This window comes from Rhipicephalus microplus, chromosome X (assembly GCF_043290135.1).
Source record: "Rhipicephalus microplus isolate Deutch F79 chromosome X, USDA_Rmic, whole genome shotgun sequence".
Classification (NCBI taxonomy): domain Eukaryota; kingdom Metazoa; phylum Arthropoda; class Arachnida; order Ixodida; family Ixodidae; genus Rhipicephalus; species Rhipicephalus microplus.
In genome coordinates this window covers 223,598,377-223,624,941 of record NC_134710.1, presented here as the reverse complement: position 1 = coordinate 223,624,941, position 26,565 = coordinate 223,598,377, and the positions used below count along the sequence as shown (strand labels likewise).

General features: G+C 44.0%; 1 protein-coding gene across 1 annotated transcript in view; it reads left to right on the top strand.

The window, feature by feature from the left end:
- Window positions 1-19,269, top strand: part of LOC119187512 (S-formylglutathione hydrolase) — a 37,188-nt gene extending 17,919 nt beyond the window's left edge. The window contains exons 6-7 of the mRNA XM_037435649.2: window positions 8,428-8,529; window positions 19,124-19,269. Of these exons, the coding sequence (XP_037291546.1) occupies window positions 8,428-8,529; window positions 19,124-19,198 (177 nt within the window). The 3' untranslated portion in view covers window positions 19,199-19,269. The remainder of the gene's footprint in view (window positions 1-8,427; window positions 8,530-19,123) is intronic.
- The last annotated feature ends 7,296 nt before the right edge of the window (window positions 19,270-26,565 follow it).

The window sequence follows — 26,565 nt, the reverse complement described above, 5'->3', positions numbered from 1 at the left end:
TCTTTCTGATCATGGGTGCACTCCAAGCACACTGTAAGCAGGAGGGCACGTTCGTGCTGTTTTTATTTTGGTTGCTTAGTGTCCATTGTGGTGTCTATAGAGTAGAAGACTGCTCTGTTGACTCTAGACTATTGACTCATCTGCTATCGAAAACTACCATGTGACATGGGTATAAAGCTAATAAAAGCAGCAGCAAATTACTCTGAATGGGAAAAAAGGTGGTCCTGGCATTTATCAAACTCATAAAAACTGTTTAAAACAAAATTAACTGATAAGCAGGGTCTATACTACACGATTAGACTGATCTTGTCGGTATCGTTAGTCATGAATTTCATCAAATTGTCATGAAACTTTTTTTTTAAGCTGGGGCTTTAGTTGAACACCCCCACTTTCTCATATGTTCTGTAAATTTTTTGCAACGTGCATGGGGCAGCTCGAAGGCTTACAGACCGAGCCGCCTCCATCAACACTGAGTTGCCTCAGCCAAGATGTCGGGTAAGGAGTGATAGTAGGAGGATTGGCTCACCAGTTTTAAAAACATCACAAAGCATTACAGACTGGCCAGGTGCCAGGCAGTCACGGGACGATAGCTGCAGACTAGAACATTTTCAAGCGCTATGATCTTGAATATCTGTTACCCAGAGCTTTATTCGTCAAGTTGCAAGTTTTGTGAGGCTAAGGCAACTCTGAAACATACGTTATGGGAATGTGACCAAGGTGGGGCTCTGTACAAAGACGCAGCCCCGAACCGAACTGGCTGGGAAACTGAACTGGGAGACTCAATAGCAGATTGCGATTGCGTAATTAAGCCTCACACGCATTACCCTCTGAATGGTTGCCTGCTTCTGTTCGCAATGCATGCCTCAACCGTGCAGTGAGGAAACAAACAACTGTGTGCGTAACATTAGGTGTTTCAAAGTGTTTTTGAAGCCTTACTGCAAGCACAGTTGTCAAATGCCTACTAGGTCATAATTATTCCTTTTGCAAATTGGCCAAAAGCCCACGAAGCCAGAAAACACCAACTCATTGCTCGATTCACGTTTTCATCCCTTGTGCGATTGTCCGCTTCTGCTACGTAATATGATGCGATGAAGAGACTCCTTCCGCCACATGATATTCCTATAGTGTTTCTTCCAAAGCAGTTTCAACAAATATCATGGCTTCTTTGTAGAGCATTTGCTTGCCACACAGACGACCTGTGTTTAACCTTCACGCAGATCTAAAAGTTTTTAATATTTATTCTATTTGCATCTTTCTTGACTTTTTGGTCATGGAAAAGATGATGATTTTCCGCTCACAATCAACAACGTCCACAACTAAACTGGTGCCAACGTCAGAATTTCTGCAAAATGAGCTCATTAACGTTATCACGTTTATAATGGGGAAGCTTCGTGCTTGATGGGTTTGTAACACAATGCAGCATCTTGTGCTAGTTCACAGTGGTTGTGTTATTTTTTCGATGCTATTTTTTTTTCTGTTCATGTTTATCATGTTTCTGTGAGTACATGTCTGCTTATTGCTTTTAATGTATTTATTTATTTATCTTTTAGTGTTTTGCAATTGTCACATTCAGGATAATCCAGCATAATGAACCTTTATGTGTCAAGTGAGCTTAATTATATATCACTGTTACGTTAGGCACCATAGTCACTGCAAAGAGCTATTGTGTATATTCTGAAGCTAACAGCTAATGTAAACATACCTTTGCAAACAGCCTAAAACATTTGGATTACGTAGTCAATGTGAAGATATTAATTGCTAGAAAAAAGTATGTATTTACAGATTGAAATAATCAACACAGTCGTTCAGGCCTCCTTGTTTATAATTTTCAGTTTGTGTTCATGCTTATTTGTTAAAAAAAATAAAGTGCGACGTGGGAATCTGAGGGCAAATAAACAAGAACAGGCATCCACTATCTCAAGCTTTTATGGAGCTAGGTTTATTTTATTTCTACATGCATTTCAACCGTAGAGCTCTTTAAGTTCGTCATAGGTTTGTGGCAGGCAAACAGAAATGTTCCTCATGAACTGTCATGTGCCCTGTTCAACCTTTCTTCCTAACTGATATGCTTAGCACAGGTTTATCTAGATGGGACTAGACCAAGGCAACACGCACAGGGGCTAACTTTCAACTTTGTTTTTTGGTTGCTGTTGAACATTAGCAGGTATGTGTTCCCTTCGTCTTGTCTTGATAAATTCGCTCTAAACACTCCAGTTACGTGCACTCAACAATGCCAGAAGTCAGCCCTTGCTCTTCTTCCTCTTTGTCTTTTCATCTTCTGCATTGCTTCCAGAAGACATGCTCCGATTTGTACAGAGTGGGATGCAGTAGCTCTGATGGGCAAGAGAATGAGCACAGAAAAAGAGAGAGAGAAAAAAGTTTCTGCAGAGGCAAGATTCGAACCCATGTACCACGATCCAAAGGCGAGCATCGTAATCACATGGCTACCCTGGCATACTAGCAGAGCCTAGCATAGCCTTGTATAGTATGTATATTATAGCAGGGTGGAGGTGAGTTTAGGGAGGAAAAGAGGAGGGGAAAGAATAAAGCATAGCATAGAAAGTATGGGTAAGAGAGAAAGGCAGACGGGAAGAGAAACAAAGAGAGTGTGACAGAAAAAAAAAGGAAAGCAAGGGAAAAATAGAGACATAAAAGAAGAGAAAGAAAACAATTGTCCCCGTGTCTGCATGTTTCACTGCAAATGTCGTCGAAAGACGATAGTCTTGCGTGTGGAGAGAGTGAACAAAACGATTATTTGATGTTCTGCGCGAGAAAATCGGTGAATTGTATTCTGGAAGCACTGCGTTAGAGAGTCTCGATCCGTGCAGCGAAGGCAAACAAGCGCATCGAGGCATGTTAGAAACGAGCGCCATCTGACAGTTATCTTTGAAAACGAAGGAAGGCGTGTGTGTGTGTGCCTGCGGAGGGAGACGCGCGCCTCGCCTGTCTCGGAGGCGATAAGGAGTAGAATGCAAAGTGACAGGCAGGGGCCACCACCGTGTCGTCTTAGCAAAGCTTTGGAAACACTTGCCTTTTTGAGCATCGTGTTGCACTATCAGCACAGCGTGATAAACGCTGCGGTTCTTAGAATTACTTGTGTGTGCCCCCTCTAGTATGAAGGCACTCATGTAAAACATCGACGTGTTGTTATGGTGTCTCACCTATGTGCAATGATTGCTATTTAAATAACAATCGCACAAGTATGAACGTTGAAACTTGAGAAATATTGGTGGGCGCTGTGAATGGGGTTGGCCGTTTGAGGTATCGTTTTGTGCCGGTTGGGGCATCGTTACGGCGGACAAACAGACAAGTGTACAGACAGACCAAAATTATGGTGTCGAGAAAAAATATAAACAGACAGAAAAGAGAGAAAAAGAAATTTAAAGTGAAACAAAGGCCACCGAGCTCCAAGCTTCCTTCAGGCTTGGCTTCATTAGTGCGGAGCTGATTTTCCAAAATGGGACCAGGAGGTCCACCTTTAGCTTAGATATAAATTATGGCTGAAAGATTCTGAACAAACACTGTTAACATATTCAGGAAATCTGTGTCACACTCTGCAGTTAGAAAAATGCTCAATTATTATTGTAATGTGCACAGAGAAGAATCAATCTCCTGTCCTGATATCATGGCATATTTAATGAAATTGCTGCAGAGAATCCTATGCGTTCGTCAAGGCCATACATGCACTGGGCTGAAGTTTCATGCTTGTTTACCCTATAATTGTGAAAACGTTTAATTGCTGGTTCAGCAGTTTGACAGATTGTAATGTCGTAAAGCGCAAGCGTGCAGAAAAGAACCATGCCATTTCTATTTTTGTCTGCCTGTTTCTGCATTACAATTTATGATCATTACGCCTCAACGTTATTGCCTCACTGTTCCCTTTGGCATAATATCATCATCATCTTAATTTTCAACCTGTTCATGTTCACTACAGGATAAAGGTCCATTTCTTTCTCTTCATATTGTTACGGGGTCAGTGACTTCTGTATAAACGCAATTACAGAGGAACAACCTCAGGCGAGAATCACAATGGCTGATTGGCACACTTACGCGCCTGTCAGCTGATTCTGTCGTCCATCTTCCTTTACTTCGTAACAGGACCCCCGGGCATTGGAGCGTCGTCTCGGCGCGAGTCCGAAGAAGTGCAACAGAAGTAGGGTTTCATGCGCGAAACGTCAACAGTGTCAACAAGTGACGAACTTGGTGACGTATTGGAGTGCAATGGCGCTATCTCGTAGTTGACGTCGCTAACTTGATGTAAGACTAAGTAGGGTCCTGCGTATTGAGACAAAAGTTTTTCAGAGAGACCTACACAGCGACACGGTGACCAGAGGAGCACGCGGTCACCTGGGGCAAACATTATATTACCATGCCGGTGGTCATAGCGGGCTTTTTGCATATCCTGTGACCTGGTGAGACGAGACTGGGAAACTTGACGAGCCATGTGAGCCCGATCAATGGATTCGCGAGCGTACTCGCAAGCAGATGGCTTGAGAGGTAAGGTGGTTTGAAATGGCAATATGGGGTCGCGACCATACAAAAGATAAAAAGGTGAGAATCCCGTAGTGTCATGTCAAGATGAATTATATACGAAAGTCACATAGGCCAGCGTGGTGTCCCAGTAACAATGATTTTCGGAGACGTACATCGAAAGCATCTCTGAACGTGCGGTTGAGACGTTCAGTTAGGCCATTAGTTTGTGGGTGGTAGGCAGTAGGTAGCTTATGCGCTGTGGCACACGATCGAAGGAGGTCGTCGACAACTTTGGACAAGAAAGAGCGGCCACGGTCTGTAAGCAGCTGTCGGGGTGCACCGTGGTGTCAGATGACGTCATGAAGAAGAAAATCTGCGACGTCAGTGGCGGAACTGGTTGGCATGGCCTTTGTTATTGCGTAATGGGTCGCATAATCTGTGGCGATGGCGATCCATTTATTTCCCAATGTCGTCGTCTGAAAAGGGCCAAGAAGGTCGAGTCCCACGCGAAGAAATGGTTCAGAGGGGACTTCGAAATGGTGAAGCTGTCCAGCTGGCAGCAAAGAAGGTCTTTTCCGGCGCTGGCAGAGGTTGCAAGTGGCGACATATTGACGCACGGTGCGACATATTGACGCACGGTGCGGTACAGTCCTGGCTAGAAGAACCGACGTCGCACATGGTCGTATGTGCGGGAAACACCGAGGTGTCTCGCTGTTGGTGCGTCGTGATGTTGTTCAAGTATGGCAGGCCGTAGACGACGGGGAATGACAAGCAGAAGCTCAGGGCTTTCAGTGCTGACGTTGCGGCGGTAGAGGATGCCGTCATTCAGCACGAACATACGGGATTCGGCGTCATGGCTGTCAGACTGGATGGCGTCGATGATAGTGCGCACTGACTAATCCCGTCGTTGTTCAATGCGCATATCGCTGATATCAGTAAACGCCATCACGCTGCTCTCCAGCTCAGTCGCAACGGGATCAGGAGGGTCCACCGGATGACGAGAAAGACAGTCTGCGTCCTTGTGCAAACGGCCAGACTTGTAGCTGTCGCTAAACGAAAATTTCTGAAGCCTCAAAGCCCAGCGACCCAGACGGCCAGTCGGGTCCTTCAGAGAAGTCAGCCAGCAGAAGGCGTGGTGGTCCGTAATGACGGAGAACATGGGATCATATAAATATGGCCGAAACTTGGCGACGGCCCAAACTAAAGCTAAACACTCTCTCTCAGTGATGGAATAATTCCTCTCAGGGGGAGAAAGCAGGCGACTGGCGTTAGCTATTACGCACTGTCTGCCGTGGTGCCGCTGAGCGAGAACTGCACCAATACCGTGGCCACTGGTGTTAGTGCGAACTTCTGTGGCAGCATAAGGATTAAAGTGGGAAAGTATGGGGGGCATAGTTAGAGCGGTGAATGCTTGAGCCTGCTCAGGGCCCCATGAGAATGTGGTATCCTTCTTCAGAGAATTTGCGAGTGGCCTGGCAACGTTGGCGAAGTTTTTCACAGTCACTCAGTCAGTCGAAGAACTTTATTTGGTCCTGAGAAGACGAGAATGCCCCCGTCAGGGGGTACCGTCTGGGGGCCCCGCCCACGATGGCACCGGGAGGTTAAAGCTCTCGGCGACTTCGCGGGCTCTCTGGACAGCCCTTAGCTGCTGGTCCTTCGCGGAGCTAATGATAAGCTGGAGCCAGTCTTCCTCAGTGGAGGGAGACCCTGAGCCCCCGTGCAAGTCGTGACACTGCCACAGCATGTGCTGGAGGGTGCACCTCGGATGACCACAGCGCGAACAGCGTGGGTCTATTTCATCTACGAATTTTGACCAAATAAACGGACATGGATACGTGTTTGTTTGTAACATTCGCAGGGTGATTGCCTGTGGTCTGTTTAGATGTGGTTGTGGAAGCGGAAACTTCCTATGCCCTATCTGATAGTGCTTACAGACCTCGTTGAAAGTGAGAAGAGGGTCCTTTTGCCACTGCCCTCCCTCAGCCTCCGAGTGCCCACTTCCGGCGCGATGTGTGAGACCTCGCGCCTGGGAGTGTGCAAGTTCGCTGGCGTTTGGGATGGTTTCGTGAGCATCACTGCCCACATGACCAGGGAACCAAATTATATGCTTTTTGCCTGTCCAAGATGCAGCAGAGAGAACGCGCGCGGCTTCTGTGCACACCGAGCCTTTCATAAATGCTCTAGTGGCGGCTCGCGAGTCCGCATAAATAGTAGAACGGTTCGTTGTGGTCATGGCGATGGCCACTGCCACCTGTTCGGCTTTGTCGGCAACCGAATTTTTGAGCGTAAGTGATGTTAGCAGCTCTCCCCGTAACGACGTAGCTGCTGAAACAAAGTGATTGGAAGCTGCATATTGCGCTGCGTCAACTAAGACGACATTGTCCTCAATCGTAGCCGCTGTTTGAAGAAGGGCTCTGGCCCTTGCTTTGCATCTGCCGCAGTTGTATTGGGGGTGCATGTTTCTAGGTATCTGAGATACTGTATACATTTCCCTGACTTTGATAGGGAGTGCACACTCCCTCTGTCTGGCAATGGGAGACCGTATACCAATATGCGCTAGTAACTGTCTGCCAGCCTCCGTGGAAGCCAGTCTTGCAACTTGAGCGACCTGTTATGCCTCTACTATTTCGCTGAAGGTGTTGTGGACACCCAGCACCAATAGATGTTCTGTACTGGTGCTCTGTGGGAGACCCAGTACCTTTTTTATGTTCTTGCGAATTATTGATTCTAATCGGGCTTCATCCCTCCTGCTCCACTTGTGGGCCAGGACAATGTAGTTGATGTGGCTCATTAAGAAGGCGTAAAAGAGTCTACGAAGGTTCTCCTCGGATAACCCCCCTCGTTGGTTGGCCACCCTCGTGTTTAATTTTGTCATGGAATCGGCTTTGGCTGCGATGCGTTCTAATGTGTAGGCGTTACTGCCGTCCTCCTCCAGGAACATACCGAGGATTCTAACTTTCTTTACGATCGGAATAATAGAGCCGTTCGTTGTGGTGATCAAGATATCGGGGAAACTTCCTTTCTTTGCACCGATTGTTGGCCGGTAAAAAAGCAGTTCCGATTTATTAGCCGACAAGCAAAGTCCTGCCTTGTGAAGAAAATCTTCGACAACCCTGATCGCTGTTTGTAATCGCTCTTCAATTTGCCCATCACTACCTCCCTCGCACCAGACAGTGATGTCATCAGCGTAGAAGGCGTGACCGAGACTTTCGATCTCGGCCAGACTGTGGGAAAGTGCTCTCAGCGATAAGTTAAATAGAAATGGGGATAGCACTGCCCCTTGTGGAGTGCCTCTGGGTCCAAGATCAAACGTCTTCAAGCCGAGAGATCCTAGGCGAATGGTAGCTTTTCTATTCTTAAGAAATGAGCTGATGTAGTTGTAAAAATGTTCTCCTAGACCCGCTTCTTTAATGGAATGAAGTATGTGAGAGTGTTTGACCTTGTTGAAGGTCTTTTCCAGGTCAAGTGCCAAAACAGCTCTGGTGTCTCTGGAGACCCTGTCAATGATCTTGTTTTAAAAGCAACATTAAGCAACAACATTAAAAGCAACAACATTAAAAGCAACATTCGTGAACTCTTTCTCTTTTGCCAGGCTATTCAGCCTGATCTTTGTCTTCATTATATTCATTTTTGGCCTACTTAATACTTTCTCAGTTTAATGTGGAAATATATGACTGGAAAAGGTAGAAGGAAAAAGCACTTGACAGGAAAGACACTGAGCGTCTTTCCTGTCAAGTGCTTTTTTTCTTCTACCTTGTGCGCTCCTATATTTCCACATTATGTTGTACCAACCGGCCCAGCATTCCACTTTATTGAATTTCTCAGTTCAATTTTGCAATAATATTGTGTAATTCAAAGTCATCTTGCCAGACATATTGTGGCTTTAATGGCATGTCTATTGTTTTTTTAGCTATGGTGGTTAACAGTCCTAAAATTACTTTTTTTTTTTGCTAGGGCAAAGAGGACAACTTTCTGAAAGATCAGCAGCTCCTTCCAGAGCATCTACTCGAGGCTGGCCAAAAGAATGGCGTGGGCGTCACACTGCGGATGCAGGAGGTAAAGTGCACATTGGAAGATTTCATCTAGAACCATAGTTGGTTGTTGATTCTTTATGAAAAAAGGATGCTGCGTATTCTCAAGGAAGAGCAGTGCACATGCTTTGGCTGCATCCTACTCTTTTGGATTAAATAATTAAAAAAAAATGTTATTCATGTAATAGCTGCATCCCACACCCTTCTTTTCAACACGCCCACTAAACACAGATGTGCTGTCATGTTTATGTTGCAATCCTTGATGTCTCTAAATAGCCTGTGAAGTCTATGTATAAGTATTTTGCTGTCCACCACACTGCCAGTTCTAAAAGTTTAACAGCCCGAATAAATACACGGTGGACAGGAAAAGTACGAGACAAGCTCTGTCCCGTCTTTTTCCTTTTCCTATCCGCTGCGCATTTTTCGCGCTGTTAAACCTTAAGTATGCTAAATCAACTAGCCCAATCAGCCACTTTGTCTCCTTTTCCTGTCTGCCGTGCATTTTTCGCGCTGTTAAACTTTAAGTATGGTAAATCAACTAGCCCAATCAGCCACTTTGTCAGTTTTCATTGCCCCTTTGTTGCATCAGCATGATTGACAGTTTCTATCTTGCGTGTTTGCGTAGCCTGTGTTGTTGAAAGTATTTATGCCGCAGCAGATGTAGATCACTTAATTGCTGTTGCTCTTACACATTATGAGGACGTCATCAGAGACTATGAGTAATGCGGAACTGATATATAGGCTTTGCATGCTACAACAAGTTCAACTTATTTTCCAATGCTGAAAATTAAAAAAATTAATATACAAACAAATAATATATGGGCAACACTCTGAAAACAGGTTTTTGATTTAAGGGGAAAGGTAATGCAGGCCTTATAGATGCTAAACACTACTACAGGTGACATACTCACTAGTGAATGATGTGGTACCTGATTTTAGGTACACTGAGTGAAGAACAAATACAGATAATGCACCACCATGGTAAGTTTGGGCTCTGTCTAGAAGGACTTGTGCATAGAGAAACATTGGTAATACTCGTGCAGGAAATCTGTTTAGATCATGTGCTTCAGTCAAGCACTTATATGCACTCGTAAGTTCATGTGAGTGTCAAGTCAGTGTAAAAAAAATTGCCCGCAGCTTCCCTCGGGGGAACACTGAGGAGGATGCGGACCATATAATTGGTTAACAGGGTGTTAAAGTGCGACTTACTTGGGTCGATGGCTAAATTGGTTAACGTGGTTGTGAAATGGGGTGTTAAATTGCGACTTACTTGGGTCGATGGCTAAATTGCTTAACGTGGTTGTAGGAGGGGGTGTTAAATGAGTGAACACGTACACACGTATGCGAAAGGGCGGCGCTGGTCGAAGGGACGTCGATCATTGTGTTTGTGGATTCGTTGGAATTCATTTCACCGCGACCTTGGACGTCGACGCGCCGTACAAACCAACCGTTGAGCGGCAACTGAGCGAGCGAGCGCCGACCTTGAGTATATATACAGCACGACGGCGCATGCACTGTCAGCTGTTGAATGTTCTCGAAGCGCGACGCCACATGCGCGTCCACTGGAGAATCAGGAGAATTGTAGATGTCGAACGCGGTGTGTAGAGGAGGAAGGGTGCACAGATGGTGGAGGAGTGAAGCGCGCGCGGTGTGTAGAGGAGGAAGGGATGCACAGATGGTGGAAGAGTGGGCGACGGCGCGACGGCGCATGCGCGCGCGTCAGCTGTCGAATGTTTGAGAAGCGGTGCGGACGGCGCGGACGGCGCACTACAAGGCGCGAGTATAAGATGCTCCGCATCTAAAAGCACATGCAAGGAGATGTCTGTCGGTATGTTTTTCAAGCAACTCCTTATCTCAAGCATTGTTAAAAAACGTTTTTGAGTTGCGAGGAATATTTGAATCATATGACAACGCGGCAATCCAGTTGGCAAATTTAAGGCTTCAGGTATATTTCATTCAGATAAAGTGCTGCAGTTCATTGCGAACAGTCGGGAAAGATCTCTGGGTAGGAGAATGCTCTTGAATGTGGAGGTCCGGTTTTCTAGTAAACAAACATGTTTGGAACATTGACTTCCACAGTTGCAAGGCTTTATGAATTGGCTAAAGCTGCACGTGGTCAAGCAAGCTAAAATATGTGACAGGATGTGTGTGATCCTGTTTGTCTTAACTATTCGTCATCAACCAGCCTGGTAAGAAATCTCACTCGTCTTAAGGGGTACTCACAAAAAAAATTTGAGTTGTCGTTTTTTTTTTTTTTTGCGAAGAATGAAAATTCAAGTCCACAAGAGCCTAGAAAATGTGCTGCTAAGCCTGAGTGCACAATGAAAAAAGTCATTTTCGCCACTAGGGTGAAGCAGTGAATGTGATAGTAAGAAACTAGAAGATCTCTTAAAGAATGAAAAGCAGCTCAATACTTTCAGCACACAGCTGCAGCCGTGAGAAGGATGCTCCAAAAAAACACATAGGCATACACAGGACAACTGTGAACTTACAGGTGTCGTAGTTACTAGGTCATGCTGCAAACATCCACAGTGCAGAAGCCGACAATGTTTGATTTTTCTTTTAAACTGTGGCATGTGGAATAATCCCTCTGTGTCTCCTGCCACGCATTGATGTCTGACGCCAAATGCTGCCTGTGCTTTTTTTTTTCTACATCATTAGTGGTACAAAAAGGGCACTTCATCGTGCGCGTCCCGAAGGCAGTTTTCAATTTGAAAGAAAATCTAGAAGCATTAGAGACAAAATACACTCATATTGTTTTCAGGTTTGTGCACTGCTAGTGGTAAATGGTAATGGTGCATGTGAATAGATCGCTGTTATACCATCAGCACAAGCATGAAATGTGGCTGTGTTGGCTAACACAGGGGGCTGCGTAGCGAGGGGTCGCTGCTTTGAATCCCCGGTATGTTGTTTTGGAGTTTTTTCTTCTGATTTATTTTTCCTTATGCCTTTTTTTTTTACATACATAAGTACATACACATATCCGAGACATAACAGCAACGGCAAAAATCTTTCAAAAGTGTCCATATAATTGCTATCGCAACAAAAGTAACTACACTGTTTTGTTGAAAGCTAGTTTCAGTTCCTACTGTACCTTAACATCCCTACATGGTATGAGCTTGTCATGCATTCATGCAAGATATCGTATATCGTGCCATTTCTATGGGTATTCTGCACCATAGCTCTAATAATGACGCGCTAGCGGTCATGTTAAATGTTTTGGTGGCACACGAACGGCCGTTTTGGAAATTTTGGTGTCTGACATCATCACAACTAGCCATGCTGCTACGTGAATTCACCAAAATTTGTCAAGCTAGTGTTGATGTCAAGCCTGATTTGTCAAGCCACCAAGCTTGATGTCGAAATCCTGATGTCAAAAGCTTGATCCGTCAAGCCTGATGTCAAGCTAGTGTTAATGTCAGAAGGTGTGCCAAGGGGAAATCGACTTTCATATCAAAATAAATTATCTTACCAGCATTTCCTGAGCCTCACACTTGCTCAGAGCCGGCTTTGTATATAGGAGACTTGTATGGCAGTGTAAACACACCTTTGAAAAATAGTGTTAGTGCCCCTTTAAAGGTTTAAAGGGTGCCTGCAACACTCTCCTAAATAATCATAAACTGCTTTATTAATGCCTCATGAATCTAATGTTGCAAACTTCTTTTTAATCCATCAATTACGAATATAGTTGCAGGGATAAGGTATGCCTTAAGTGCTTTCTCTCGAGTGAGCGATCTTTAGTTGTCTTTCAGAATTAATTGTAAATTTCAAGATATGTATCGCACTTCAATGGCTTCATGGCTCACTTGTTCTCAGGAGCCTTGACTGCTGATCGGCAGTGTTTCCGACTATGCTGAAAGCAGTGATGGAAGTGCTGCTCCAATCGCTCCAAACTGCTCCAAAAGAGAAATGGTGCTCCAAAGTGCAATATTTGCTCGTAACTGCTCCAAACTTGCTACAAAATGGTGCTGCAAACTAAAAAGAAATAAATTAAACCATGGGACCATCTAGTGAGCATAAGCTAAACAAAAAGCAAGCTGTATACAGTATTATCCTGGTATGCTACTCAGTGGCTTAAATTCAGAAAAATCGCAAGGAGTGACGCATATCAGGCCATGGTGGTCAATTCGTATTTTAAAGGGGCCCTCTAACGCTGGAAAACATCGGTGCTGACTGCATAACTCGTAGTGGCGCTTGCCAGAACTACTGCGAGTGAAAACGACGCTGGAAAGTAGCCGCCATATAATTGGATAAATGTAACGTTAAATGTGCGTGTAAAGGTGCGATGATGGCGTAGTGGTTAGAGCATCCGCCTCGCATGCAAGAGGTCCTTGGCTCAAATCCCGGTGCTGCGCAGTTCCCAACTGGATTAAAAAAAAATATCTGCATGTTGATGGAACTGCATTAAGAGGCCTGGGGTGCGGCCTCACCGGTAACCACCGCCGGGAACGCACTCCCTCACCAGAGAACGATTGGCCACCCTGGTGCAGTATCTGGCCACTACCTCCCACATGCATACGTCAAATAACTCACGGCCCTCAGTCCCCAGCAGCTGCGAAGCAACTGACCACGGCGGCGGTCAGATCTGCAACGCAGCAGAGGGTGCTAAGAATCTCTGGATCCGGACAGGCCGCCATTGGAACCTGAACTTGGCAACGTTTAACGCTAGAACCTTATCTAGTGAGGGAAGTCTAGCTGTGCTATTCGAGGAGCTAGAGGGTGTTAAATAGGATATAATAGGGCTCAGTGAGGTTAGGAAGACAGATGAGGCCTATACGGTGCTACAGAATGGGCACGTCCTTTGCTATCGGGGCTTGGCAGACAGAAGAGAACTGGAAGTGGGGTTCCTAATTCACAGAAACATAGCTGGCAACATAGAGGAATACTATAGCATTAATGAAAGGGTGGTAGGTATCGTAATTAAACTGAATAAAAGATACAAAATGAAGGTAGTACAGGCTTACGCGCCTACATCCAGCCATGATGGCGCTTCAGTTGAAAGCTTCTATGAAGACGTGGAATCGGCAATGAGTAAGGTAAAAACACAGTACACTATAGTGATGGGCGACTTTAATGCAAAGATAGGAAAGAAGGAGGCTGGAGACCAGGCAGTAGGAGATTACGGCATCGGTACTAGAAACGCCAGACGAGAGCTACTAGTAGAATTCGCAGAACGCAATAATTTACGGATTTTGAATACCTTCTACCTAAAACGAGAAAACCGCAAGTGGACATCGAGGAGCCCTAATGGCGAAAATAAGAACGAAATAGACTTTATAATGAGTGCCCACCCAGGCATCGTGCAGGATGTGGAAGTGGTTGGCAAGGTACGATGCAGTGACCATAGAATGGTACGGTCTCGAATTCGCCTAGACTTGAAGAAGGAACGACAGAAACTGATACGCAAGAAGCCAATCAATGAGCTAGCACTGAGAGGGAAAGTACAGGAATTCAGAGTGTCGCTGCAGAACAGGTACTCAGCTCTTAGTGAGGAAACCAACCAATCTGACGAGTCTCATTAAGGAGTGTGCAGTGGAAGTTGGAGGCAGGGTAGTTAGACAGGACACTGGCAAGCTTTCCCAGGAAACGAAGAACCTAATTAAGAAGCGTCAAATCATGAAAGTGTCAAGTACAACAGACAAAATAGAACTGGCAGAGCTTTCGAAGTTGATTAATAGACGTAAGGTATGCAATGTAAGAAGGTATAACATGGAGAGAATTGAACATGCTCTGAAAAATGGAGGAAGCGTCAAAGCAGCGAAGAGGAAACTTGGGATAGGCAAAAGTCGGATGTATGCACTAAGGAACAAAGAGGGCAAAATAACTACCAATATGGATAGGATAGTTAAAATAGCGGAGGAGTTTTACAGAGATCTGTACAGTAGCCGAGACAACCACGACCTTAATACTATAAGAACTAGCAGTAACCCAGATGACACCCCACCAGTAATGATAGAAGAAGTCAGAAAAGCTTTGGAGAGCATGCAAAGAGGCAAAGCTGCTGGTGAAGATCAGGTAACATCAGATCTGCTGAAAGATGGAGGACAAATTGTGTTAGAAAAACTAGCCACCCTGTTTACGAGGTGTCTCCTGACGGGAAGAGTACCAGAGTTTTGGAAGAACGCTAACATCATCTTAATACATAAGAAAGGAGATGACAAGGACTTGAAGAATTATAGGCCGATCAGCTTGCTCTCTGTCGCATACAAGCTATTTACAAAGGTAATTGCTAACTTGTAAAGAAAACATTAGAATTCAATCAACCAAAGGAACAAGCAGGATTTTGAACAGGCTACTCAACAATTGACCGCATTCATACTATTAATCAGGTAATAGAGAAATGCTGAGAGTATAATCAATCACTATACATAACCTTCATAGATTACGAGAAGGCGTTTGATTCAGTAGAAATATCAGCCGTCATGCAGACACTGCGGAATCAGGGCGTAGATGAAGCATATATAAACATTCTGGAAGAAATCTACAGGGGATCAACTGCTACCATAGTGCTTCATAAAGAAAGCAACAGAATACCAATCAAGAAGGGTGTAAGGCAGGGGGACACAATCTCCCCAACGCTATTTACCGCGTGCTTACAGGAGGTTTTCAGAAGCCTAGAATGGGAGCAGTTAGGGATAAGAGTTATATGAGAATACCTTAGTAACCTGCGCTTCGCCGATGACATTGCATTGCTGAGTAACTCAGGGGACGAATTGCAACTCATGATTACAGAGTTAGACAAGGAGAGCAGAAAGGTGGGTCTTAAAATTAATCTGCAGAAAACGAAAGTAATGTACAACAACCTCGGAAAGGAGCAGCGCTTCGAGATAGGTAATAGTGCACTTGACGTTGTAAAAGACCATGTCTACTTAGGGTAGGTAATAACCGCAGAGCCGAACCACGAGATTGAAGTAACTAGAAGAATAAGAATGGGGTGGAGCACATTCGGCAAGCACTCTCAAATTATGACAGGTAGATTGCCTCTATCCCTCAAGAGGAAGGTATATAACAGCTGTATCTTGCCGGTACTTAGCTATGGAGCAGAAACCTGGAGACTTACAAAGAGTGTTCAGCCTAAATTGAGGACGACGCTGCGAGCAATGGAAAGAAAAATGGTAGGTGTAACCTTAAGAGACAAGAAGAGAGCAGAGTGGATTAGGGAACAAACGGGGGTTAAAGATATCATAGCTGAAATAAAGAAGAGCAAATGGACATGGGCCGGGCATGTAGCGCGTAGACAGGATAACCGCTGGTCATTAAGGGTAACTAACTGGATTCCCAGAGAAGGCAAGCGGGTTAGGGGAAGACAGAAGGTTAGGTGGGCAGATGAGATTAAGAAGCTTGCGGGTATAAATTGGCAGCAGCAAGCACAGGACCAGGTTAACTGGCGGAACATGGGAGAGGCCTTTGTCCTGCAGTGGACGTAGTCAGGCTGATGATGATGATGATGAGCGTTAAATGTGATCGCGGCTTTGCATCACACTAGGAGTTACTATTGGATTAGTTTATTTATTAGCATGATTTTTCACTCAAAGCGACAGAGAATAAAGCTCTCCGACTTTTCCAGCTTGAAAACTGCAAAGCTGGACAAAGAATGCGCCGAACACCATGTGTTGGAGGAAACGCGCCGGCGATGCTCCAGGCACTGTTATTTGAAAAAAACTAAAAGAACAAGTGTAGGAGCACTGATATATATATATGTTATTGCAAAAAGAAAGATCAGTAAAGCTACAAAACATTGTAGAAGCGTTTGTGAGCTGGCTTGTTTCTCGTGTGTCGTTCCTTCTTCAAGTACCACGTTGTTACAATCTCAGCGACGTCCTTAATACGCTGGATGTAACAGGCAATATGTCATGCGAGCTTCCTGTGTGGTAGGGCTTTCAGTTTATTTTGTTGGGCAGCCTTCCGACGTCAGAGGGCAAGGGAAACGCGGCAAGGTGAGCCTGCGAAAATCTAGTTGAGGGCAAGCATCAATTTCATTTTATTTTGATAGCTCTGTACTGAATAACTTTGCACTGCGTGGCCCTATTGTTGCTGTTCTTGCGGCACTTATCTCTTAAGCCGTCAGTATACGCAACCAGCTTGAAAAACGTGTAAAAGTCATGAAAAGTGTTAGAGGGCCCCTTTAATATGGGCTGTATTTTTATTTATATAAGAATTAAATCATGCTTTCAAATAGACTTTTAAAAACCTAGCATGGGGTCAGAGCTCAAGCAATTTCATTGTTTTATTCAGTCTCCTTTTTTTTTCTCCTTTTTCCGATTTCCATATTTTACCCAGCTGAGGGGAATTTAACACAGGTACGCAGTAAAAGATAAAAAGTCGTTAGAAAGTTCATTGCACTATACTTAACTGTTAACTCAATTATATCACGTGTTACTAAATCTCAAGTGGAACACTTGTAAGGGCCGTCCTCCCCAGCCTGAACGCAAGAAAAGTCCGGACTCCCTTGATCCTCCCCTCACGATTTAGGCCAATGATGCTACTATACTGCTTGTATACTAGCTACAGACTGGCATATGGCATATTTAATAATAAATGTAAATATTTATTAGATGCTTAAGTGATGTTTTAGACTTTGAAAGTCGCCCCGCCACGGTGGTCCAGTGGCTAAGGTACTCGGCTGCTGACCCGCAGGTCGCGGGATCAAATCCCGGCTGTGGCGGCTGCATTTCCGATGGAGGCGGAAATGTTGTAGGCCCGTGTACTCAGATTTGGGTGCACGTTAAAGAACCCCAGGTGGTCGAAATTTCCGGAGCCTTCCACTACGGCGTCTCTCATAATCATATGGTAGTTTTGGGACGTTAAATCCCACAAATCAATCAATCAAGACTTTCAAAGTCATTAGGAACATGCATCTGCTCCGAAAACACCAATAGCAACCCTAAGCTATAGCATTTTTTTTTTGCTCCGAAGACACTTAAGCCTGCTTCAAATCACCATTTTTTCTTCTCCAGAATCTGCTCCAAAAAGCAAAATGTCGCTTGCATCACTGAAGGGCCACTTAAGTTTTCATATTTCTAATATGAATAATTAGTTTTTACTAGTATGAAAAAAATCTTTCTCGAAATGCACACTTCCAAGTTACCGTATTTACGCGCATAATGTGCACCCTCACATATTCCCACACCCTTAATATTTTTCTAACTTTTCTGAAAAAAAGTATATATATATATTTTTACTCGCATATTTTGCACTCCCCGACCCGCCCAAGCCAGCTCGCCGCCGCACGCACCTTCATACGTTTTGACGCTTCGGCCGGGTGAGCGCCTTGCCGAGAACACGAGCACAGTCAAACAGGCTGAGAGTGCGTAGTCCCTTTTCCTTTTTCCCAAGACTTCCCCCAAACTAGGGTTCCTAGAATTTCGCACCCAAACACAAACCTGTTGATGGGTCGCCGCAACTGCTCGAGCGTTTGCCTCCCCCTATCTCCCGATCTCTACCACTGCGATGATGGCTAGAATGCAGGTTCGCGTCATGTCACAGACGACTTACTGCATCGGAGGCGTGCGAGGTCTTGTCGCGCAAACTGTTCCCTTCATTTTCTGCATCCGCGCTGCAACGCACGCTCGGTCGATTTCGAAAGTTTAGGCTTCGCCATCAGGTCGACATGTTTTGACAGTTCCCTTGCGATGTGCTACAGTAGTTATATATACGGCGAAATTGAAGCTTGCTGTTGTAACTTTCGCCGAAGAAAACGGGAAGCGTGCCGCCGCAAAGCACTTTAAGGGGACGTACTTCAACATGACGACCGGCACGATCGGTACGCGAGAAAGAAAGATTGCGCGCTTGCTGCCATTGAAGGAGGCCTTTTCAATTATGTGCGGATACTTAGTACTTCTGGTATCGCTGTGTCGTGGGACCTATAGTTTCTCGTAGCATTGTCAAAAGAGCTTCAAGAAAATGGAGCATTCGAACGCGCTCGACGGAACCGAGAACAATGTGCTTCGGTAGGGCGGTGGCAGCAGCCGCAATGATGATTGTCAACCGGAGTTTGTGATCAGTGATTCCCGCTAGACTGCGTGTGACCGGATCTGACTGTTTAAAGTACGCGCTAATTCATTCAAAATTAACAAATACACTTCATTGGTGCTCCAATTTATTTATTATTATTTTTAATGTACATACTGCGTGTTAGGACTGTGACACAATATTTCGTATGTGCTCGTGAAATCCCATGTAATTTGCACACCCCCTTCTTGGAGCCCCAAAATCCAAAAAAAGAAAAGTGTGCAAATCATGCGAGTAAATACAGTATTTCAGTTTGAACAATGAAATTTCGGCTTAATGCTTTTAGGTCCTTCAAACAGCCTGCACCAAGAAACAGTTAGGGGTGGGATTCCTATACATGCTGTGATATTTAAAGACAGTTCTCCTATTACCTGACCACTTTGTTCTAAAAAGTGTTGCTTTATTTGTTTTGAGTGTGTTGTACAGTCGAGCCCGACTATATTGAACCGGTTTATATCAAATTATCTCGTATATCAAACAATTCCTAAACAAGGTAAATTTACATTGAGAATACATAGCAAAAGTTATTGTTTTATCGAATGAAAATAGCAACTACAGCTGATATGTATGCTTATTTACTTATTATATACGTATTGATGTCTTTACAGGGTTACGACCACAGCTACTTCTTTATTGCTTCATTCATTGAAGATCACATCAAGCACCACATTGCAGCCTTGTGAAGAGATCGTCTAGTGGCCTTATACTTGTGCTTCTATATGCCATAAAGAGACGCAATTTTTGGTTATTTCAACCTGTGTTGAGTTTTACAGCTGGTTTGTCTGCACTGAATGCTTCAACGCTTCAGGCAAAGGAAACAGAATATCGCTGAAGTAATTAAATTCTTTTTTTTCTTTATTGCACTCTTCATGTGGCTGAAATTTTCAAGTGAGGTTGTATGTAATGTTATGCAATAGGAATTTTATGTTAATGTTTGTAGCCCTTATGCTCAATTTTTTAAAAAAGGAGAGCTTATTTCAGGCTTATAAAATCAACTTGAAAAGAATCTCACTGCTCATAAGTAACGAGTAAAAATAGATTAAAGCCTTCATTACTACTTGCTAGAAATAATAGTCTCGACGCCAGGGACCTTTAGGGAAATGACTATTAACGTATGTATGTGTAACATTTATCATTTGTAAATATCTTATTCTTTACTAGATCAACCTATTATTGGTATGATGACAGAATGCACGCGAAAGTTTCTAAAAAAAAGCTACTCTCACTTACATTGGCTGGACGCCAACCATGTTTTATTTTTGCACCAGTGTCATTGTTGCCTGTTTCACGGATGTTGATTGTCTGATTGCACATGTTATGGTGACCAAGGTAGTGACTACACGAAATCGCTGCCACCATGCCGGGAAGTCAGCCATGCGCTCCGCTTCAGCTAACTGTACTCACACCCGGTCATATTGTCAGCAATGTTGGTTTTCAAGTGTGTAGTGCAGCTGTGGCAAATTGTGTAAAACGGCCGCGTTTATATTATAGGAACATTTTTTTACCCATAAAAATTATTTTTGAGGATACACGCATGTTACATGCAAGTTTTAGTATATTTTTATTTCTACCAAAATCCACAGCTCAGGAGAACTAAGGTCATGGTTATTGTTTTAAAATGACATTTGTTTTTCTCGTGTACTACACACAGGTAAAATGACTATAGGGCCGCATAATATTATTCATTATAAATTACATTAGATTTGTCGTGTGACAGGGGTATTAGTCACTTTCACTACAGTAAATTTTAGTCATGTGGAAAAGCATACTAAGATTAGAAACTGGCTTCCAGCTGTCATGGGACACTGCATATTTTTAGGGGCGAAGTCTCTAAGGTCATAGAGTTTCTTAAAATTAACTAGAGGGGACTCTGGTGCTGTGATCATTCAGTGACCATGGGAATGATGGGTAGTACACGAATTTGCCTAGTCTTCGTACTTGCGGATGACAAATCATACTTGCGGCTTCGTTTATTGCTGGTTTCGGTTTCGTTTTGAAGGAAGGAATGAACCCTTCTGAACTTTGTGACCCGATTCAAAATGGCAAGCCTAAAAGAATAAGGTGCTGAAGCGCAACCGCTGAATATTTGCTAATTTTTGTTTCATGAGAAAACAGCTCCAAGACACACAAGCACACACAAAGCCAGAAGCACGCCAGAAGTACGAAGATTAGACAAATACGTGTACTACCCATCATTCCCATGCTCGCAAAGCGCCGTGCATTGTAGCTCCCATAGACACTAGTGCCAGAGTTCCTTCTAGTGTATATTAGGAAACTCTATGTCCGAGGTTGAGGCTTGTCCGTTGGCAATTTGCGCAGTAGCCACCGTTAATGGTGGGAATGATGCTGATGATAATGAAAAACAAGCACGTTATAGACCACACATTCTCTTTCTGCCATCATGGCACAGCCTATGCAAGGTATCCTATACATCATGACGATGAAGTTGCTGACAGTGATGATCATGGACAACGACTGGCTTGTGCAGTAGATGACGTCTCGATATGCTCTACGATGCATTTCGTATGACTGGAAACAACGAGCACTCACCAGGGGAATGTGCCTAGACCTAGTCTTTGCCAACTTCAGGCTAGATTGGTTACCACAGAGCAGTTAATAAAGAAGATAAAAAGAAATTCACAACTCAACTGAACATGCATTTATAACCAATTAACATTGTATATAATTGTACGCCGCTTGGCACTTCTTTATGTGTGTGGATGGTCAACGTCACAGGTGAAGTACGGTAACGCCAAACAATCTCACTGCTTCGCCTTCTCATCATCATTCACTGATATGACGTGGTTTTCTCCTCCATTGCACACACATTCTGTGCAATTACAAGTACTATTAAAAAATAAATGTAGCTTTACTGGCAATAATTCTGAGGTATTCATGACGGTGCTGCAGACCTGAGAAACAATAATGTGCACCAGTTTTTTTTTTTTTTTTCATCATGTCGGCGCCCCTTCCTCCCTGCCCTATGAATCTCGAGGTGGCTAGGTTGGCAGGTATGGTAGTGACAAGTTTAATCAGACTAAGATGAATGCCAAGGTACTCATAAGTTGATTATATGTTTAAAGCTAGCATACTTTAGTAAGTAGGCTGTAGGAAGTCAAGTAGAATGGCTAGTAAATTGCATTATCTTAGGGGCTACTAGAATACTGCTTCTAGGATAACAGGCTGCTGTTTTTATTTGGACAACGTAAACAAGTAATTCAACAACTTCCTGTCTTTCTCATAGCTTGCTTCTTTCCAATATAGAATCATCCTAGGAAGCAGGGGCATAGGCAGAATTTTTTTTTTAGGGGGGGGGGGGGGAGGGAGGGCATTTTATGAAGATGGTTATTTTTGCTCTGTCTGCCACGAAAAAATTTCAGGTGGGGGGAAAGGCACGGACCCAGTGTGCCACCCCCCTGGCTACGCCACTGGTAGGAGGACCCGCCAGCGTGGTCTAGTGGTTAAGGTGCTCGACTGCTAACCCGCTCGCTGATTGAGGGATCGAATCCTGGCCACGGCGGCCACATATTTGATGGAGGAAAAAAATGCTCGAGGCCTGTGTAGTTACATTTAGGTGCACGTTTAAAAACCCCAGGTAGTCAGAATTGCTGGACCCCTTCACTACAGCATCTTTCATAATCATATGAGAGATGCAAAGAATTATTATCATGAATCATTCTAGGAAGCCAGGATAGCCTACTACGAAGAAGTGAAAGGTGATAGAAATAATGTTCACTCATACAAAATAGGTTTGTTTTCTAAACTGCAGGATATGACTTTTCTTTGTAATTCTATTTATTTCATTTGCGTTCAACATTGTCACAAGTAATACCTGTAGTTCTCCTATTCAGTAATCCCAGGGTATTGTTAAATACCCTGGGATTTCTTTTGTCGGCAAGTGTACCAATATACCAAATTAGCTTATGCGTGTGTAGTACTTCATAGGGTTGTGTGTTTGTTGTTTAATTCTGTTGAAGGCACACTAAAGGCAGATTAGAAGTTGACCTGTATTGTTAAAATGGCGTGCTAGAGATGTCATAAGCATTTGTATTGCGTTCAAAAGAAACACTGAGTTCGTAAGAAAATTTTGTTTTTGTGGCCTGCATTCCGAGAGGCCACACTACCTCATTGGACTTGCGTTCCACTGGTGTCCTGCTGGTGGTGCAAATCGTCCTAAATTTTCCTAAATTTCTTTATTACTAAAGTGCTGCTGCATATAATATTGATCTTTTACTGTGACATAAAATGTTGTTTGCTTTTAGTGTTCCTTAAGTCTGAATATTTTACAAGATTATAGATAGACTGCAAATTGATTAGGCTGCAATACAGTTAAACACCTTCACATGAGACACTCTCCGGGCAGCGATTCTTGTTTTTTATATGAGATGTCTCTTATAAGCAGGGTGCCTCGTATGCATTTTCTTATCAACCTGTATTTTACTATAGGTGCGCTGGTGTCTCTTACATCCATTTTTCTCTTATATGAGTGTCTCTTACAAAGGAAGACGAAGTGGAAAATCACTGGCCGTGTGCTTCCTTGCGCTGCTGTTTTTCACAAATTTTGTGAGTTTTTTTACTCGTCCTTGTCTTACTGCCAAGATTCGGCCACCACCTTCGTGGTGCACCAGGCGCCACATATCCAAGGCGCCGAAGCCTTATCTTACGCTGCCAGGACGTCTGAAAGCTTCGGCTACGGGTGGCGGCCATTCTTCCCAGCGCCCATCGGATGAGGACGAAGTGATAAATGCGTATGAACAGCAAGATAATCCTGTGTTTCGCAGACCTGAGGAGGACTGTGATGGCCCCTCGACGACACCCAACGCCAACAATGAGTGTGTCACTCCAAAAAAGGTGCGAACTGATAATCAAGAAGATTACAGCGATACAACGATCATCGATTCCACAGAAATGAACTGATATGAAAGCAGAAGACAAGCCTTTCACAACAGTCATGTACGAGAAAGCCCGACCAGCGGGGATACCCGTTAATTTCAAGCTGACGGACCCTAGCGCCTCATTCTGACCAGTGAAGTGGTATCGGCTCCTAAAGAGAAAGTGCAGTTGTTCCGTGTTAACAGAGATGGCAACTTCTCTGTAAGTGTCTCCACAGTTACTGCCTCCTCCAGACTTCTTGAGTTAACACATGATGCTGGTCTTGAAGTGGCACTGTATATACCGCAGTCGTACGTGAAGAACCTAGGGTACCAGTACAATACAGTAAAAATCAACTGCTTGAATGTTTAAAAGACAGTGGTGTAATCTCAGTCAAAAGACAGACTAAATGGCTCTGTTGTGAAGATGGTTCAGCAGAGCCACATTTACTCGGCAGTGTCATTCTTGAGTTCTCCCCCGACAAGCCATTGCCGCCTCCTGTTCTCCTAGGCTTCACAAGTCACCAAGTGGAAGAGTACCTACAGCCCGCTACACGATGTTACAACTGTCAACGATATGGACATGTTGCCAAATCGTGTCATGGACAACTTCGCTGCAAAATCTGTGCTCGAGCACATGATTACAAAGACTGTACATTGAGGAATCATCCCAAATGTGCCAATTGCAATGGAGACCACGTAGCATCGTATGCTGGTTGTCTGAAACATCAGGGGGCTACTCGACTAAAGCAACAAGAAATTTTGCTTGGAAGAGCTGAAAAAAAAGGGATCACCTTGTCAAAATCCTAAAATGGTGCATCCACTCCATATGACTTCAAAATCACAGAAGAGTACATCACCGCTATCGTATGGGAGAGTAGCCAAGCGTGCTTCAGCTCAGGAAAACAAAGTTACAACCAAAACGGACCGTAGAGGACGATCACCAAGCGTTCAAAGGCAGACAAGCAACAGCAGGACATCGAAATTGTCAGCAACTCAGGATAAACATGCGTCTACACCTTTCACCTCATAAAAGGCACAAGAGCAACGTGCACCAAAAACAAGTGATGTCGATATGGTTATGTCGATGCTCTTCCTTGCTTTGAAGGCAATCCTGCATGCGTTTCCACAGGCCACTGACCTTCCATAGGTGAGCGCCGTCCTTTCATTAGAGCCTATAGCAGAGTACAACAAAAAATTGTTGTTTAGCAAAATGGCTCCACAAATGGACAACTGTTTCTGCAACACAGCTGTGTGTCAGTGGAATGTTAATGGCCTTGGGTCCAAAAGTGCAGACTTTAGGAAGCTGGTTGCCCAGTATAGCTTCCCCGTTCTGTGTTTAAATGAAACCAATGTTGACCCTGACTTTAGGATTTCTGATTATGTCACATATGCATCAAGAAGAAATCCAGGCTTGAGTCAGGGCACTGTTATGCGTACGGCGTGACGTACCCTCTTTTCTTTAGTGCTTGTCGGACTCGGACGTGCCAGAATTTGTAGGGTGCAAAATTCAATTCCAGAAACTTACCATCACCGTAGTTTGTGTTTATTTGCAGCCATCTACACACATCTCCGAATCATCCCTGGTTCACTTATTGGGTAAAGTCCAGGGACCTGCCCTTATCTGTGGAGATTTTAATGCACACAATACCACGTGAGGCAGTACTCACACCGATTCACGTGGGAGAACACTTGAGAAAGCAATAGATGGATGTGGTCTTGTTGTACTGAATGATGGATCAGTAACGTTCTTATGAGCTTATAATTATGCCAGCTGTTCAGATTCGGCCTTAGCCTCTCCTGACATTGTACGAGATATGAACTGGTGTACAGACCTCGAAACACGAGGCAGTGACCCATTATCCAGTTTTCATGCAACACCCAAGAATGCTAGTGCACACGACAACATTAATCTCAAAGCTGACTGGAAACTATTTCGTGACCATACTGGACGTGACTTGGTAGGAGTTAATGAACTGGATACATTTATGTCCCGCATTAAAAGCTAGGCATGCAGATTTCTCGCACCAAATCAGTAGTTCTGCCGTTCATAAAAAAGACAGTGAAAAACTTGAAACTTTTTGTGAATGGCTAGAGAATCGAAATTGCCTGAAAGCATCCCTTCCTTGGTGTTACATTAGTCAGCCAACTTCAATGGAGTGAGATGGAGTTACTTTAGTCAGCCAACTTAGATCTGGAAAATCAAGTGAGCTGCACCATAAATGTTATACGTCGCATAGTGGGAACAAAATGGGGCGGTACAGCATCTCTACTTCACGTGCATTGTGCACTAATCTGACAAAAATTGCCTACTCCACGCCAGTTCTCCGCAACATCTCTCAGACGTCTACGCCGACTTCAGCTGTTACAAGCACAAAGCTTACGCATATGTCTAGGGGTTCCACAGGCAATATCAAGTTCTCTGACACTGGCAGAGGCAAGAGAACTCAGTATTTCGAAATATGGGGACCTGTCCGCACCTCTTTTGCTTAGTCACGCAATACCCTTCACATTCAGTCAAATCAAACATCGTGAACCGTGCATAGTAGGACTTCGCAGCAAACATGAAGTGGCAGTCGTTGCCGCAAAGCAGTTGGCATCACGTCATCTGTTTAACGGGTACCAAGGCTACACTTGCGTGTACACTGACGGCTCCGTCGCCAAAGAGACGGCGAGATCAGCATTTATAATTCTGGAATTGCGTGAAGAATATGCATGTCAGTTAGGCCATCTGTCCTCTTCAACAACGTCGGAGCTCGTAGCGATTTCGCTAGCCGTAAGCTTTACTAAACTGTCAACGGCACCAAGAAACTGGGTGGTAATTACAGGCTCTCTGGCGGCACTCGCATGTGTCGAAAATGTCACTTCAAGACACATTGATGTGCGTATAGTATATGCTATACTAAAAGAGCTTTCAGAAGCTATGAAGTCGAATCATCGAGTGGCATTTCAGTGGGTTCCCAGTCGCTGCAGAATGAAGGTAAATGAAATGGCAGATTAGTTAGCGAAAACCACTGATCATTCTATGCAAACATGCCTCATTCCTGTATCTCAATATGATGTAAATAGAATTTTAAGAACAACGAAACGTGAATTATGCTTGTTTATTTGGTTTACAGACAAAACAAAGAAATCGATCCTATAAGCTGTTGATCCTAATCTTGAATGCCAATTAGACC